Source organism: Lynx canadensis, chromosome C1 (genome assembly GCF_007474595.2).
Source record: "Lynx canadensis isolate LIC74 chromosome C1, mLynCan4.pri.v2, whole genome shotgun sequence".
NCBI lineage: Eukaryota > Metazoa > Chordata > Mammalia > Carnivora > Felidae > Lynx > Lynx canadensis.
The window spans coordinates 158627079-158644748 of NC_044310.1; the positions used below are offsets into that span (position 1 = coordinate 158627079).

The 17670-nt window shown below is 40.5% G+C and overlaps 1 protein-coding gene across 2 annotated transcripts in view; it reads left to right on the forward strand.

The window, feature by feature from the left end:
- Positions 1–17670, forward strand: part of MYO3B (myosin IIIB) — a 388605-nt gene that overhangs the window by 2236 nt on the left and 368699 nt on the right. For both annotated transcript variants that reach the window (XM_032594437.1, XM_032594436.1), the window contains exons 3-5: positions 9777–9881; positions 10126–10225; positions 13480–13556. In XM_032594437.1, the coding sequence (XP_032450328.1) occupies positions 9777–9881; positions 10126–10225; positions 13480–13556 (282 nt within the window). The remainder of the gene's footprint in view (positions 1–9776; positions 9882–10125; positions 10226–13479; positions 13557–17670) is intronic.

Sequence of the window (17670 nt, forward strand, 5' to 3'; positions counted from 1 at the left end):
ATGGAGAATTCATTTGTTATATTCAAATGGGGTAATCTGCAGGGACACCACTTTGTACATTTCTGTCATATCAATTGCCTTCCTCAGAATATGACTATGTAAGGGGCTTTGGTTTTCAAAGATCATCTTTGTCTATTTAGTTGGCCGGTTGTCATATATCACGTTCTCATAGTATCATCTTTTGGATTTTATTATTCCCTACCCCTTCCCTGAAAACATATTTTATCCGGACAGTGAGCTCTAGAATAACATTAATTTTTTAAAAAAAAAATTTTTTTTAACATTTATTTATTTTTGAGACAGAGGGAGACAGAGCATGAACAGGGGAGGGTCAGAGAGAGGGAGACACAGAATCTGAAACAGGCTCCAGGCTCTGAGCTGTCAGCACAGAGCCCAACGCGGGGCTCGAACTCACGGACTGCGAAATCATGACCTCAGCCAAAGTCGGCCGCTTAACCAACTGAGCCACCCAGGCGCCCCAACATTAATTTTTAAAATGCTGTTTTTCTTAGAACATGGAAAGTATTGTTTCTAGGGTATCTGATTATATTCTTCTTCAGCTCTCTAAGATCTCCATGTCTTAAATCTCATTGCAATTTAATAATGGAAGTACAGTGACCAAGAAATCTTAGTTTCAGTTCATTTTCACCCCTGACTGAAAAAGGCTGTATGTTCAGACATGGGAACTGGAATTTCCAGGAATTTTCCAGGACTTTAAAAGAGGCCACCCCTTGATGTGACCAGGCAGGCAGGTAGGCTTTTCAGGCCTGGGGCCACCTGGAGAATAAATGCTCTTCCTGATGAGGATATTGAACATCAGCCCCTCAGGCATGGCCACGGCAGCCAGAAAGGGCTGGGCATGGCCTTGAAAGATGAGAAGGAGCCCAGAACTATGAACTAAGCCTCATGCAAATGCTCCCCTGGCAGGTGCTTGCTTTTTCAGGGTGACCACAGACAGGTAATGAAGTTGCCCCGTGATACTGAATTATTCATACATCAGCAATACAATATGCTGACATTTATGCTTTTTGCAAGTTGTTTTGGCCCATGCCAAAGTTGGTAGTATGGGGAACCATACTTTTTTATCCATGAATGGGCCATCTGTGTCAGGCTGCTGGGTGGTTAGGTGTGTCCAGTGCCTATAATGTGCTTATAGAAAAAGGGACTCCTAGGCTTCTAGAACTGGCCTTGACCTTTCTTTAGGTCAGTCCCTTGGTATTCAGTTGAAGAGCAGAGGCCCAGGAAGGAGTGACACGGCAGAACTGGAGGGAGAACCACACTTGAGAACTTGTCTCCCGTCATGTGTTGCTGCTGCCTGTGGCACTGTCTGCCAGTCCTGGGAACATAGACTTGGCTTCTCTGGCTGGGAGCAAAACAGTTTCTGGACACACACACACACACACACACACACACAGCAGGAAGACCATGATGATCTACATAGCACCCTGATTATTTTGCTTTATCTGCAGTTTTTCAAGGCAAGCTTTAGGAGACTCACACAATAAACTTATGATCTGTTTAATATTGTTCTTATTATGTATATTGAGATTAAATTTATGTTACTTTTGCTCTTTCCTTGCTGAATGAGATGAAAGGACCAGTGAGAAGCTACTCTATAGAGCAATTCGAGAGGATAGAAAAATGTTATTAATAGCCCCCTTAAATCATCACAGCTCTGAAAACAAAAGCAAATAAAAATGTCATTGCTGAAATTCATTACTAATTGTTAGCAGAAAGTAAACCAAAGGTCTCTTTCATGACAGACACCTATTATATTAGGTGTGGAGAGAAAACACACATAATAACATTTTGGAAAATTTGTGAATAAGTTTTCGTCGAAATGAATATTAAAATTTAAAACTCCGTAACTGCTATTATCTCTCACCTAAATGAAATATAATAAGAATTTAGACCTTTAAGAAAAGCATGGTCGGGGCGCCTGGGTGGCTCAGTTGGTTAAGCATCTGATTGGGCTCAGGTCATGAATCTGCAGTTCATGGGTTCAAGCCCCATGTCGGGCTCTGTGCTGACAGCTCAGAGCCTGGAGTCTGCTTCAGATTCTGTGTCTCTCTCTCTCTGTAACCTCCCCTGCTCACCCTCTGTCTCTCTCTCTCAAAAGTGAATAAACGTTAAAAAAAAAATTAAAAAAAAAAAAGAAAAGCATGGTATCCAGAAAAAATACCTAGTATGTGCTAAGGCATAAACTATATTTTCTCTTTTTCCCTTTTAGCATAAAATGTTCAGCAGATAGAAACTGTTAATTTCAATATGAATCATGTGTTAAACTTAAAAGAAATGGTTTGGAGTTTAGTGCACATAAATGAGGCTATAAAGTAAAATATTTATAAAACCGGATAAAATAATCAGCTTTTTAAAAAATTGTTTTATTTCATCAGAGATTTGTGTATAAGTTCAATAACTAAGCCAGGTTGGAGTGGGGGTGGGGAGGGAGACACCTGTGTCCAGTTTTTGCTTCTATTTAAGGCCCTAGAAAGTCCTGGATAGGCCTGAATTTCATTGCAAGTGTTATACTTTAAAACCGTTCTCACCCACTGATATTGTGGCATGAATCAAGTTTATCATGTGAACGAACCAGGGTTGCAACAGGGCTCTGATGGGTTGGAACCTAGGACTGGTACTTTGGGTTGACCAGAGATGGTTAGCAAGCACTGCTTCAGACAGCAGCCTCTGGTGGGGTTCTAGAATGAGAGTCACTGGAGTGCTGGGCGTCAGAAGGAAGGTATAGGAACCCTGGGAGTGGAGAGGAATTTGCATCCTATGTACATGTACTGTCTGTGCTCAGAGAAAGCAAGGGAGAGTTTGAAGTGTGACAGTGACCCTGTCCACCCTGGAGAGAGACAAGATGGAAGTAGGGAGTCTTGTGGCCCACCTGCCTCTCAGAGTGGGAGCATCTCTCCACTCTGACTGGAACTCTAGAGTTGCAAGTGACACAGTGTTCATTCTTCTTGGTGCAAGCCATTGGCTTCAGCTGGTGTCAGCAAAATAAACACAGTCTGCCCCAACAGTGTGGAGGAAAAGTATGTTGTTCTGGACTTACTGAGAGATGGACGGTGTCCAACAGGGTGCTTCCTGAGGCATCTTATTCAGTAGTTTTGACAATTCTTATCTTTTGCTTTATGCCCTCTGTAGAGCCTAACACACCTGAAAGATAAAATCCACTGAACAAAAGGGCACCAAAGAGAAATTCCTCTGAATTCTGCAATCTGACTAAGTCAAATCAACATGCCAGTACAGAATCTACTTGCAAGTTGGAGCTTTGACTAGAATAGAGGCCTGTTGATTGTACTGCATGGACCATTCTTTAATAACATGGAGGAAAGTTGATGGCTTATTGAGCAAGGAACATTTTATTGCTTGAAATTATGGCCATCTTAGCAAGTGCACATACTGTGATTGAATCAATATTCAACGGTGTTTTGGAAAATAGATGTGGTACATAAATGATTTTTCTATTTTTCTTGGTTTGCAGCAAAATGCTCATTAAATTCTAGATGCATCCAGCTGCCACATTTCCTGAATGCTGAGGGCATAGGGAGGAAAGCAGGGATGGTGACACACCTCTGTGTTTGAATCTGATGGCTGGCAGAGTGGGTGGGAATGAAGGGCTGCAGGTGCCAACATTCAGGGGTGGGGCGGGAGGCACGGTTGCCTTCTTACAGTTCTAAGGGGATTATTTATTTAATGCAGGTAAATGTAATTCCTTGTCATGCTTTTAAAATATTCATTTCACTGAACATTTGTACTGGTAGGACAATTGTCAGTGTGTACCTGCTTTCCTTTTTTGTACCAGGTACCCACAGTCCTTTTTCTGTAACCCACAGGTTGCCCTTTAAAACTTTGCTGGGGAGCTTTTCAATTTCACAGGACAGCTTCCTCTTAAGGGGCCCTGAACAGTTTAATTGTATGTTTTTGTGAAGCACAGGAAGTCACACAGCTCTTAAACTCTGACATTTAGTGAACAAAAGGCACCTACCCAGTAAGATCCTTTTGTTGTTTTTAAATCCACAGCTCAGTTCTGATCCTGCTGACAAAATGGCTGCTCTTAATCTCTTCATAGGTTCTAGAGCTATGAAGACAGTTTGTAAGTTGGCTACCTATATAAAATATCGCTGAATAGGCTTCTGTTGCAAAAGTGGCCACTGTTAAAGTAGGGCAGGAGATACTAAAATGAGGTTTCGGGGAAAAATTCCAGGGTTGAGTTAGCTTGGATCATCACCCAGCATTTAATTTAAATTTTCTCTCAGTAGAATTTTAATAGTGCACTTGCAATTCAACAAAGCATGTGCCTCCCTGAGACAGGGGCCAGGCTGAGGGGAGGCTCTGATGAAGGGGTTATAGTACCTTGTACTCCTATTACTACTTTGGCTTTAGAGGATCAAAGAACTTTATTGCTGTTTTCCTTAGTCTCACAAGATCCCTAGGCTCTCTTCTTTACTTTCTACATCCAGTTGGTCAGAAATTACAGCAGATTCTATCTCCTAAAAGCCTCCTGTATCTGTCCCTGAATCTTCATCCTCATGACTTTTGCTTTTTGACCTTGCCTTTCTTGATTGCTTCAACACCTCCTAGCAGGTGTCCAGTTTCTGATGTCTTCCTATTCTGTCTGCTCTCCAGTCTGCTGCCCTGGTCTTTGTAGAATACGAATCTGAACAGAGACCTCTTGCCTAAAACTTCCCATAGCTTACCATTCCTATCTAATGATCTATTATGGTGTTGTAATACATGTGTGTATAGTAATAAAGCCCATACTCCTTAGCAGGGCACACCTGTCATTTCCTGCTCCCCACCTTCCTTCCCCATCTCCCTGCCCTAGGATTCTGGCACCCTTTGTTCTAATAGTAGCTCAGTATTTAGATGATAGATGATAGATGCCCTTCCCTTTCTTGTCCACCTGCTGTAAACTCATTTGTTCCTTTAAAGTCATTGTAAATGTTACATCCTCTGAGATTTCCCTGACTGTCTCCTCCTCACTCTATCTCAGGAGACGCCACCATTCCCTTTTTGTGCCACCACACTCCCTTAAGCACACCCTTGCTTCCACATGCCATACCCTTATTACTCATGTGTCCATTACTGGTGGTGACCTCTTTGAGGGCAGGGACTATATTGTATTCATGAATGAGTAATGGGTCATAAGCTGAACAGTCACAAACTATTTAGAACAAAGAGGTAAATTTCTTTTCAATAACTGAACTCAACTTTGTTCTTGAGCCCCCAGCCTGCCTAGAGAAGACAACTGATTTTAATTCATTCTGTTAAACTTAGTCCAACGGAGTGACTTCTTTGGAAAGGGGCAGATTCTATTTATATCCCATTTTCACAGTCTGGGTCAAAGCTTAATCATTTGGGTAAGGACTTAAATTTTTTAGAGCCTCTTCTTTTCTTCTTCCTCTTCCCTTCTCCCTGGGTGGCACCTGGATCTGGGTACAGGAGATGCTCAGATAAAGCTATAACATTGAGGACAGGGGCCTTGAATTGTGTGGTGAACCCTAAGTCCCCATACCGTCTGGCTTTGGTATCTCTCCATGTCCTTGGTCCCTGATACTCCTTCCTATTATGAGGTCCTCACTTTTTTTTGTCCTTCTCATTCAGCCTCTAGTCTTGTCCCTGTCTCCAAATGGAACATAAAGTTCTGAATCTTCTGCAAGTCATGAGTGGGCTGTAGGGAACTATCAAAATCCCAGCCTTGGTCAGCCTCACCTTGCCCTGCTGCCATTTCTGCTCAACATGGACACTTCTTTGTTGTCATGAAGCTTTATAGATTGAAAGATTTAAAGAGTGAAAGAGGGTCATGAGAAATTAAAGTTTTATTACAGTTGTTTCCTTATTTAACCCCTCAAGAGGAAGCAGTGTCACTCTAACCTTGTTCTCTCAAGCTCTCTAAGCTCTATGCCACCAACTTTAGAAGGGCTTTTCTTTTTCTTGAGAACTTCCCTTATGTCACGTCCTATGTTGTTCCATGATCACCATTTGATTCTGTGGTCAGTTCTCCAGTATTTGTTCCTTGAAATGTAGAATCTAGTTTATGAAGTTCTAGAAAATTATTTTTGTCTGGTGAAAGAAAGCTGAGCTTTTAAGACTATTATACAAATCATGGTACTAAAAATGCATTCATTGCCCAAAAGGATATTAGGTTGAATATTGAATGTTATTTGCCCTTTCAGGGTCACACAAAACATAGAATCAAAAGAATGAGGAATCCTTTGGAAACCATTATTACCCTGTTACTCAACGTTAGGGCCATCGGAGTGATCGGTGTTGAATGACAAGTTACACCTGACATTGGTAGAGAGTAGATTCCAAGGGAACTTCAGTTGCAAACTGATGGGACTTTTGTCACCTTCAGTGCATTTCACTGTTTTCAGGGTGCCTCCTAAATCATTCCTGATAGTAAGTTTGTTGTAATTTTAAAGACTGCTAATTCTGTATTAGATTTTTAGTCATACTGTTGCTTATGAGCAATTTAAATGGTAAAAAATGGGCAGATTCAGTTCCAGGTAATTTTGATTGTTAATGTGTATGCAAGGTATGTGCCATATATGTAGCAGGGAATGATACACACATAAAATAAAAACATCTACTCACCCTTTATTAAAACATTGCAGATATTCATAATTAGAGTAAAATAGATCCTCACGTATTATTATCTTGATAAAGAGTTGTCTTCTTTTTTCTTTTTTAATATATGAAATTTATTGTCAAATTGGTTTCCATACAACACCCAGTGCTCATCCCAAAAGATGCCCTCTTCAATACCCATCACCTGCCCCCCTCTCCCTCCCACCCCCCATCAACCCTCAGCTTGCTCTCAGTTTTTAAGAGTCTCTTATGCTTTGGCTCTCGCCCACTCTAACCTCTTTTTTTTTTTTCCCTTCCCCTCCCCCATGGGTTTCTGTTAAGTTTCTCAGGATCCACATAAGAGTGAAAACATATGGTATCTGTCTTTCTCTGTATGGCTTATTTCACTTAGCATCACACTCTCCAGTTCCATCCACGTTGCTACAAAGGGCCATATTTCATTCTTTCTCATTGCCACATAGTACTCCATTGTGTACATAAACCACAATTTCTTTATCCATTCATCAGTTGATGGACATTTAGGCTCTTTCCACAATTTGGCTATTGTTGAGAGTGCTGCTATAAACATTGGGGTACAAGTGCCCCTATGCATCAGTACTCCTGTATCCCTTGGGTAAATTCCTAGCAATGCTACTGCTGGTTCATAGGGTAGGTCTATTTTTAATTTTTTGAGGAACCTCCACACTGTTTTCCAGAGCGGCTGCACCAGTTTGCATTCCCACCAACAGTGTAAGAGGGTTCCCATTTCTCCACATCCTCTCCAGTATCTATAGTCTCCTGATTTGTTCATTTTGGCCATTCTGACTGGCGTGAGGTGATACCTGAGTGTGGTTTTGATTTGTATTTCCCTGATGAGGAACGACGTTGAGCATCTTTTCATGTGACTGTTGGCCATCTGATGTCTTCTTTAAAGAAGTGTCTATTCATGTTTTCTGCCCATTTCTTCACTGGATTCTTTGTTTTTCAGGTATGGAGTTTGGTGAGCTCTTTATAGATTTTGGATACTAGCCCTTTGTCTGATATGTCATTTGAAAATATCTTTTCCCATTCTGTTGGTTGCCTTTTAGTTTTGTTGATTGTTTCCTTTGCTGTGCAGAAGCTTTTTATCTTCATGAGGTCCCAATAGTTCATTTTTGCTTTTAATTCCCTTGCCTTTGGGGATGTGTCAAGTAAGAAATTGCTGCAGCTGAGGTCAGAGAGGTCTTTTCCTGCTTTCTCCTCTAGGGTTTTGATGGTTTCCTGTCTCACATTCAGGTCCTTTATCCATTTTGAGTTTATTTTTGTGAATGGTGTGAGAAAGTGGTCTAGTTTCAATCTTCTGCATGTTGCTGTCCAGTTCTCCCAGCATCATTTGTTAAAGAGACTGTCTTTTTTCCATTGGATATTCTTTCCTGCTTTGTCAAATATTAGTTGGCCATACGTTTGTGGGTCTAGTTCTGGGGTTTCTATTCTATTCCATTGGTCTGGGTGTCTGTTTTTGTGCCAATACCATGCTGTCTTGATGATGACAGCTTTGTAGTAGAGGCTCAAGTCTGGGATTGTGATGCCTCCTGCTTTGGTCTTCTTCAAAATTACTTTGGCTATTCAGGGCCTTTTGTGGTTCCATATGAATTTTAGGATTGCTTGTTCTAGCTTCGTGAAGAATGCTGGTGCAATTTTGATTGGGATTGCATTGAATGTGTAGAGAGCTTTGGGTAGTATTGACATTTTGACAATATTTATTCTTCCAATGCATGAGCACGGAATGTTTTTCCATTTCTTTATATCTTCTTCAATTTCCTTCGTAAGCTTTCTATAGTTTTCAGCATACAGATCTTTTACATCTTTGGTTAGATTAAGAGTTGTCTTCTTTTAGGAGAGGTGCCAATCTGTGCCCATTTATTTCCTTGTTTACCTAAAGCCATTTGGCTCAAGCAGCCACAACCCAGGGGACCCCTGTTCCCCCCCAATGTTCACTAGTTAAACCTTTCCCAAAATTTAGACAAAGTGCCCAGAGGAAACTTAGGTCTAAAGTGGGGTCTTAACCTTTATAAGAGAAAGGATTGCTCTGAGAATCTGAAGAAAGCTCTGAATTTTCTCAGAGAAAAAATGCAAGATGCATATACAAATGCATACCTACAATTTCAAGGTATTTCCATGTCCTGCTCACACCAGTTAAGAACCTTTGATTTAAGACGGCACGTAGCAAGCCCAAACCTGCATATTGACCTCTACAGTTAGTAAAAATTATCCTTGAAAACCCTTACATTTCCATGAAAGTATAGTATGCCTGGTTCATGTGCTCTCAAACAAATCTCAGTAATATATAATACATAACAAAGAGCAAATATGCAAGATTTACTTTTACAGTATTTTTAATTACAGAAAAAAAAAAAGAAAGGCATAAAGTTGCTGAACACCCAGGGTTGAATACGAGAGAAGGTTAAATGCACATATGCGGCAACTCCATTCCATAAATTTGACATGCAATGGCAACTCTGGAAAGAGCTGCTTGGTTGGGCTTCTGATGCCTGCAGTGCTAGCCCTGGAGACAGGAAGGTTTGAATTGAGATTTATTTCCTCCCAGTAGCAACGGCATCCATCTTTACCTCTTCCCATCTTTTCTTATCTTTAAAATGCATGTGTTTTTATGTTTTTTTAAATCGGCAATATTCATGTAAAATTAAAAGTATCCAATAAGTCACCATGATTACTCATATGCCTTCTCTTTCAAATGTCTAAGTAACTTGTGCTTTTATATTTCACTTGACAATCAACTTTTTTTTTTTTTTAATTTTTTTTTCAACGTTTATCTATTTTTGGGACAGAGAGAGACAGAGCATGAACGGGGGAGGGGCAGAGAGAGAGGGAGACACAGAACCGGAAACAGGCTCCAGGCTCTGAGCCATCAGCCCAGAGCCCGACGCGGGGCTCGAACTCCCAGACCGCGAGATCGTGACCTGGCTGAAGTCGGACGCTTAACCGACTGCGCCACCCAGGTGCCCCGACAATCAACTTTTTAGACATGTACTTTGTATAATCTAAATCTGAAGTTTAATTATTCTGACCTGGAGTTTTGTGATCTGTAAATTTACTACATCAGGTCAATAATTAGTGAGCTTTTCTTCTTAACGTCTTTTTCTTTTTCTTTTGTATGTGCTCTGCTGTCTCTCTCTCCTCGGCACTCCCTCTTGCAGTTGTGTAATGGGGGCTCAGTCACCGAGCTTGTCAAAGGTCTACTCAGGTGCGGCCAGCGGTTGGATGAAGCAATGATCTCATACATCTTATATGGGGCCCTCTTGGTAAGAATGTCCATCAAGCTGGGGATGACGTCAGAGGGGGCAATTTGTAATCTATCGGGATCACCATTGCATATTAACAAGTGGAAATGGCCCTATAATATACAAGGTGCATAACAGCAAGGAGGTGTAGCCAAATGTGGACTTTGATTGGATTTTTAATAGTAGGGTAAAAATTGTCTTAAATAACCATTCAAATTTACCCTTTCTCTTTCCTGTTGTTTGGTCGTGGTGGGATGCCATGCAGGGCCTTCAACATTTGCACAATAACCGAATCATCCACCGTGACGTCAAGGGGAATAACATTCTTCTGACAACAGAAGGAGGAGTTAAGCTCGTTGACTTTGGTAATGACTGCTTGTCGTTTGTTTTCTTGATGTGTGCAGTTTAGCCCAAGGCGACAATTTATTGGAATCTCAGAAGACTGGGGCCTCTCTGCTATCCCATAGGCTGAGGGACTTTTCCAGTCAAACACAGACTGGAGAATGGGGGGGTTACCAGATGGATCACCCTAGGAGATGCTGTTTGTTAATCTATTTTCAGCTTTAGAAGCAGTTTTATTAAAGATAGAAAATAAAAGTGTTTTAAAAGAAGAATTTGATAGAAAAACTTTTTGGTTTTCTGGGAAGAATTTTGCATCTCAGGGCAATTGTCTATAATTTACATTTCGTCATTTCTTCTTTTGCATATGAAAAGAGAAAGCAGTTTGGTCTTTCAAATGACTTTTTCTAGCCTCAGGCACACTTATTCCCAGTGAGCAGAAGGTAAAATAGTCCTTTGGGTCTGGGAGCTAACATCCCTCTAAATTGTGATTATTGCTGCTACATGTGAGGCTGGTTGAACTGGAAACATTAAGAGGAAATGGAAATGTGAGAGGAAATGCAGAGCAATATCACCTAAGGCCAGAGACCTATTAAATATCTCCTTGCAACACTCATGTATTGATAGTCGCAAACCATCAAACCATTTGGTTTTCCTTTTTAAGTTTATTGAATGGTTTAATCTTCTAAATGTGTTCAACAACAGTTAGTACTTCAGTATGATTATTACAAATAATGAGAAAACATTTACAGAAGCACTTTTTAAAATGTTCTTTATCAAAGTCAACAAAATAGGAGAAAAGATTGATGATTTTGAATATGCATTATATTTTTGTTAAGTAAGAATTCAGTGTTAAAATGTGAATGGTTAGCTCAGAAGAAATTTCTCAAAAATAAATGGAGTTACTTTAGGTGTATTGATCTATTTACTAAAAGAACAACAAGCAAAGAGAAACAGCAAAGGGGCACTTTGTTCAAGTCTTATGCTCCTCTTTCTGAATAAGGAATGGTGTAACCTTATGAATGTGCTATGGATAACATCAGAGATGCATTTTACACATAATCCCAAGGGCAGTGAATGTATTGCGAGGGAAAGAGCCTAGAAGGATGAGGATGGGGATTAATGCTGATTTATCTGCTTACCAGTTTTGTGATTTGAAATGAGTCTCCTATCTTGCCAATAGAAGGTTCCTAAACTTCCAGTTGCTGGAAAAGGAATTTCTAGCAATTAAAAACAGGAAAGTTTAGTTTTTTCTTTAAGCAAAATCACAGTAGAGAACATGGCGAAATAACAAATTATCCATGGTCAATAGAGTTTAGAGAGTCCTCTTTTGATTTCTAATAAAGAGAATGCAAGCATCCAGTACAACCACCCACCCAGAGCAAGGCATGGGTCCTTGACAAATCTGTGCCTGATTCAGGTTTTTAAGTTCTCATCACCAACAAGCATTAATGACAATGTTTGTCATTATGTTAAGGGATGCATTAGATTTCTTTTGTTTTTTAATTAAAGATTTTTTTTATTTTTTATTTTTTTAAACTTATTTCTTTATTTTGAGAGAGAAAGAGAGAGAGCATGAGTCAGAGAGGGGCAGAGAGAGAGGGAGAGAGAGAGAATCCCAAGCAGACTCCATGCTGACAGGCTTGAACTCATGAACCATGAGATCATGACCTGAGCTGAAACCAAGAGTTGGATGCTTAACTAACTGAGCCACCCAGGCACCCCTACATTAGATTTCTGCTTGGTATAAAAGAATACCTTATATTTGTAAAATACTGTGCAATTTATAAAATATTTCACATTTATTTTCGTATTTGATCTTTAAGAAGAACCCTTATGGAAGCGCCTCGGTAACTCAGTTGGTTAAGCATCTGACTCTTGACTTCAGCTCAGGTCATTATCTCACGATTCATGAGTTTGAGCCCCACATTGGGCTCAGTACTGGCAGTGTGGAGCCTGCCGGGGATTCTGTCTCCTTGTCTCTGTCCCTCCCCTGCTTGCCCTCTGTCTTTCTCTCAAATAAAAACAAACTTTAAAAAATTTATTTAAAAAAGAAGAAGAAGAAGAAGAACCCTGGCATTAGGTGTGACAGGTATCATTATCTCCAGTTTGAGGATAAGAAAATTGAGGCTCAGAGTGAGGGAGTCTGTTTGAGGTCATACAATTAGGAAAAGGCATAATTGGGATGGAAAACAAGTCTTCTGACTACTAATCCAACACATCTGTGCTTCTACTTCACTCCCTTTTGTATAGAGAAGAGAGCTGTCTGAAGACTAAAATAGATAAAATACATTGGAATTACATTAAAATTCAGGTCCTCAGCACTGAGTCCTAGATAATAATATTATTAGTCAACTTTTTTTCCATTTGACATGGTTGTCTTGCCAGGTTTCCAGGCTTCTAGGTAAGATAAGGGACTAAAAAGTTTTTATGTCTACACTGATACTCTATTATAGATAATACATGCCAATTTTCTTCCTCTGTAAAAAGAAGCACCACTTTTTTTTTTTTTTTTAATTTTTTTTTTCAACGTTTATTTATTTTTGGGACAGAGAGAGACAGAGCATGAACGGGGGAGGGGCAGAGAGAGAGGGAGACACAGAATCAGAAACAGGCTCCAGGCTCTGAGCCATCAGCCCAGAGCCCGACGCGGGGCTCGAACTCACGGACCGCAAGATCGTGACCTGGCTGAAGTCGGACGCTTAACCGACTGCGCCACCCAGGCGCCCCAGTAAAAAGAAGCACCACTTTAAGAAAGAAATCACCTGGAATATTTTGGAAATATAATAGGAAGATATTTTGGGTTTAGTTCTTGATATTTTCTTTTGATTCCAATTTTGCAGCACTATAGATAGGAACATTCATTAGGAAAACAAACTGTTCTAGTGGTTTGGGTAGAGTGGTAAATGTTTCCATATAGTGGTTGGCAAAGTACGGTGTCTCAGCTGAATCTGATCTGCCTCCTGTTGTATGACATGTGAGAGAAGAATGACTTCTACATTTTTAAATGAGGGAAAAAAATGAAAAGAATATTTTATGACTTTTGAAAATTATATGCATCCATAAATAAATTTTTATGGCAACACAGCTGTACTTATTTGTTTCTGTGTTGTCTGTGGCTGCTTTTTGCTCTCCACAGGCAGGGTTGAGTAGTTCTGATGGAGACCATGTGGCTCGCAAAACCTATCGACTCTCTGACCGTTGATGGAAAAAGTTTGCCAGCCTCTGGTCTAGCATCATCCTCTGCTCACTGATGAATTACGATACCCTTTTCCTATAGGTGTCTCAGCTCAGCTCACCAGTACACGTCTACGGAGAAACACATCTGTTGGCACCCCGTTCTGGATGGCCCCTGAGGTAATCAGAAGGCACTTATTTGTGTTTGTTGAGTACCTTGATACTGTGCCTTTTTATGGGAAAGTCATATACTTCACAAAATTTTCAGAACTGTAAGTTCTGCTTTGGTCAGTGATAATGATGACACATAATCTCAAAAATGGAGGATTTAGTCACAGCTAACCCATAGGGTACCTTCATGCAATTAGAAAAAGGTATTCCCCCCAGAAGATGCAGCTCTTTCCAAGGGTCATGGCTTGGCAAGTTTACCCAGCCTTTGTGTAAATTAGAAAAAGTTGCCTTCCCTGGATAGATGCAGCCCCACAAACACATGGCTTATTGATAAAGAGAAAGATTTCAGCTCCAAATGGATTACAGCACTATATACAGAAGAAGTCCTGGTTGTTTTTTGCTACCAGGTACATAGCAACTTCTCTTGGTACTTATTTGGCTCTCTAGCAAAACCTGGGATTTGACCCTAATTTGGTTCTGGCATCATCACAGAACCCTCTGTGAGATGATGCATGTAGAAGTATGGGGAATTTTCCAACTAGATAAGGCATACCCTGAAATACTGATACAGCTTTGCTTGCCAGGTCAGCATTTAATTCCACCATACTGAGGCCTGTGCCCTGAGCCGGTCTCTGGGATTAAGCAAATGGGTGCTTTTAATAAGAGGACTCAGGCAGTCATCTTGTTAGAGGTCTTTCTATCTATTCTGTCCCCATGGCTGTCTTTCCTCTGTGTGACTGTACGGGAGGTCTCCTAACACAGTAATCAGTTCACATCAATATGCTCATAGTTTTTCAGTGGCTCGCCGTTGTCTATGGTCCTCTCTTTCATACTTGCGTAATGGACAGGCTCATTTTAGAGAAAAAGAAAACTCCTGCAGATTCCAGGGTTTACTTAAATCTTAAATGTTTCTTAAGTAGGATTTAAAAAACATGAAACTAGATATAAACTCCTTATTGCTTATATTTATAGAGCTATGTACCTAAAAGGAAAAAATGTGTTATAAAAAAACTACAAAGCCAGTATCATTCAAGTAAGTACCTTTAATTTAATGAGACAAATGACACTGTTTTGTGAAACTCAGTTGTCCTTTGCAGTGTAAGTATGTTTCAGAGTGTGACAGTATAAATTACTTTGAGTTATTTTGTCATACTTAGTACTGTACCATGTGGTGACCCACCACTTTACTCTATTTCAGCTAGGGTGATCTTTGTTCAACAGCATCTCCTTTGGTCTCTAACTGGTACATGTCTCTTGGCTTATGCCAACTTAATAATAAATATAAATACAGGCACTGAAATTGTGAGGCAAATGGTCATCCATATTTGGAATATGTTTTTATCACTGTTCTCTGATTTTATTACTAATAAAGTCATCATTGCAGCAGAAACAAAAACATAAGAATTTTCATAGGGACCTTGTGAACCCTACTTTGAGTAACACTGCAGGACAGAGTCAAAACTCCTTTGGATAGTAAACAAAGCCCTTCATATTCCAGCCCCTGTCTACCTGTCCAGTCTCATCTCAGGTTACTGTTCCCCAATTTACTTGTTCTTAAGCCTCAACAGTAGTGAACAGGTTCATCCCAAATCCATCTTGACCCTTCCACGCATTGCTATATCTTCTGGAGTAGGCCTCAGACCCCTGAAACATTCCTTCTCAGTCTTCAAGTCTCAGCTCAAATGCATCTCTATCCCCTAAGAAACCTTCCCTAATGCATGGCTGACACTGAGGCTCCTATCCCTAAGTTTCCACTGCAACCTTTTAGTCTCCATTAGTATACCATGATCATCCCATTGTAATTGTTGGTAGGGTCTTAGGATGTCTAGCTCTCAGCATGGTGCTTGATACAGAGTAGGTGCTCATAAGCCTCTATTGGATGAATGAATCCATTGGTTAAAAAAAAGCCAAAGGAGAAGATGAAATTGGAGGGTAGTTTGAGGAGGCTTTACAACTAGTATTAAAAAATTTCTCTGTAGATTTTGATTGATCTGTTATTGAAGGAAAGCATAACTGAGGCCACTCAACTCACATTTAGGGTGGCATAACACAGAAGATGTTGTTCTTGTTCTAACAGCAAGCTGGTGTTCTTAGAATCACACAATGTAAATAAGAGAAGCCTGCCTTTGGCTTCGTACATTTCTCATGAGGTGTTTGTGGCTTCTCAGTTTTAGCCACGTTGAATAAAATATGTGGACTGTTTCTGTAAGGGGCAGTTTTGTGGTCTGTGGTGAGCTTCTGTTGCCCAGATTGTCTGGAGCTGGTTGTGTTATCAGCAGGGAAAAGCCAGTGTCCCATCTTACCTGCTGTAGTGGTCAAGTTGAGGAGTACGCAGATTGCGGTGTGGAAACCTCAACAGTGCCTTTCAGGAGCAAGTGCCCAATTGCTCGTGCATGCCTCAAAGACTCTCTCAGGATGTGTGCTGGTGCCCAGTATGCTCTGAGTTCTAGGCTGCAGTTCTTGGGACTCAAGCCTGCACAATCCTCACATTTTTATTTTCTTATTTTTTTTAGAAGTATATTTATTTATTTTGATTGACAGAAAGAGTGAGCAGAGAAGGGCAGACAGAGAGGGAGAGAGAGAATCCTAAGCAGGCTCTGTACTGTCATTGTGGAGTGTGATGTGGAGCCTGGTCTCACATGACATGGGGCTCAAACTCACAAATCGTCAGATCATGACCTGAGCCAAAACCAAGAGTCGGAGGCGTAACCAACTGAGCCCCTAGGCAACCCCTATCACATTTTTTTTTCTAAATGGAGAATTACTTTTTCCAACAAGGCTTCTTTTTGCTTCCTATTTCTCCCTAAATATGTCCACAGGAACAGTCTTCCATTAGTCAGTTCAATTCCACAAACGTGTGCTCTCCCTGGTGAGCAAGGCTTTGGGTCAAGAGCAGTCCTTGGAAGTATAATCAGTAGTGGTTGAAATGAACATTGTCTTCAAGTGATGGCCTGCATAGCATATTGATCTTAATATACATTTACTTCTCTAGTGTGAATAAGTGGTGTTTAGATTAAATATGGCAACAATGTACGCAATGGCAATACCAGGGGAATGAAATCATTGCAGGTGACCAGTGCTTTTATTTTGAAAATGCAGCTGAAAGATCCTTGATCCTGTTTAATTCTGAGAAATGGAACTGAATTATTGTTTTCCCAATTTTGTTTCCATTTTTATTTCACCAGCTTGAGTAACTTAAATATTTAATTCAAATAGGCTGTACTACAAACCAGGTAGCTAATGGAATGTGACCATACCACAACCAAATGTTGGTGAGCAGTCCAAACGCATAGTTCACTGGGACAGCTCAAAGTTGTAGTGTGAACTGACTCTTACATTGTCAACACTCTCCACTTATTTCCTCTCACTGTCTCATTTGGATACTACTAAAGTTGAAAAATACTGGGTAAAAGCGGTATCAGCTCAGCCATATAGAATAAGAAAAATTCTAGGGAGTGCTCTTAGGATGATAGTACTTGGAAACAATGCTCCTGGGGAAATACTGCCTAGCATAGTAAAAGGGTTAATCTGAAAATCAAGATCAAAAAAATAAATCAATAAAAGTCAAGATCAGTACAATTTTTTATAAACTGAGTATATCGGTAACGTGCTACGACCCAGGGAAGGCAAGAGGTAGGTGGTTGCAGAGTGTGTTGGTTCAGCAGCTCAGTAAAGCCATCAAAAATCCAGGCTGTGACTGCTGCAAGCTGCATGGCTTCACTGTTGGGGACTGTCTTGGGGGCAGTCGTGACAACATTGCCTGTGAGTATCTGAGGGACAGTAGTAGCTCCAGCATTCCAGTAGCCACCAGTGAAAGTACTCTTGGTACAAATAGACACCCCCCCTTTACTTCCATGAGGCTGATCGTGTGGTCAGCCAAGAAGTTAAAGAGGGTTCTTCTCCTGTCCTGGAGTCAAAGACTGTCCACTCCATACTAGTTTTCTAGGACTGCCATAACAAAGTAGTACCAACTTGGCTTAAAACAACAGAAAATTATTATCTCCTCGTTCTGGAGGCTAGAAGTCCAAAATCAGGGTGTCAGCAGGGCTGTGCTCCCTCTGAAGCCTCCAAGATCCTTTCTGGCTCCTTCTTAGCTTCTAGCAGTTTGCTGGCAATCTTTGAT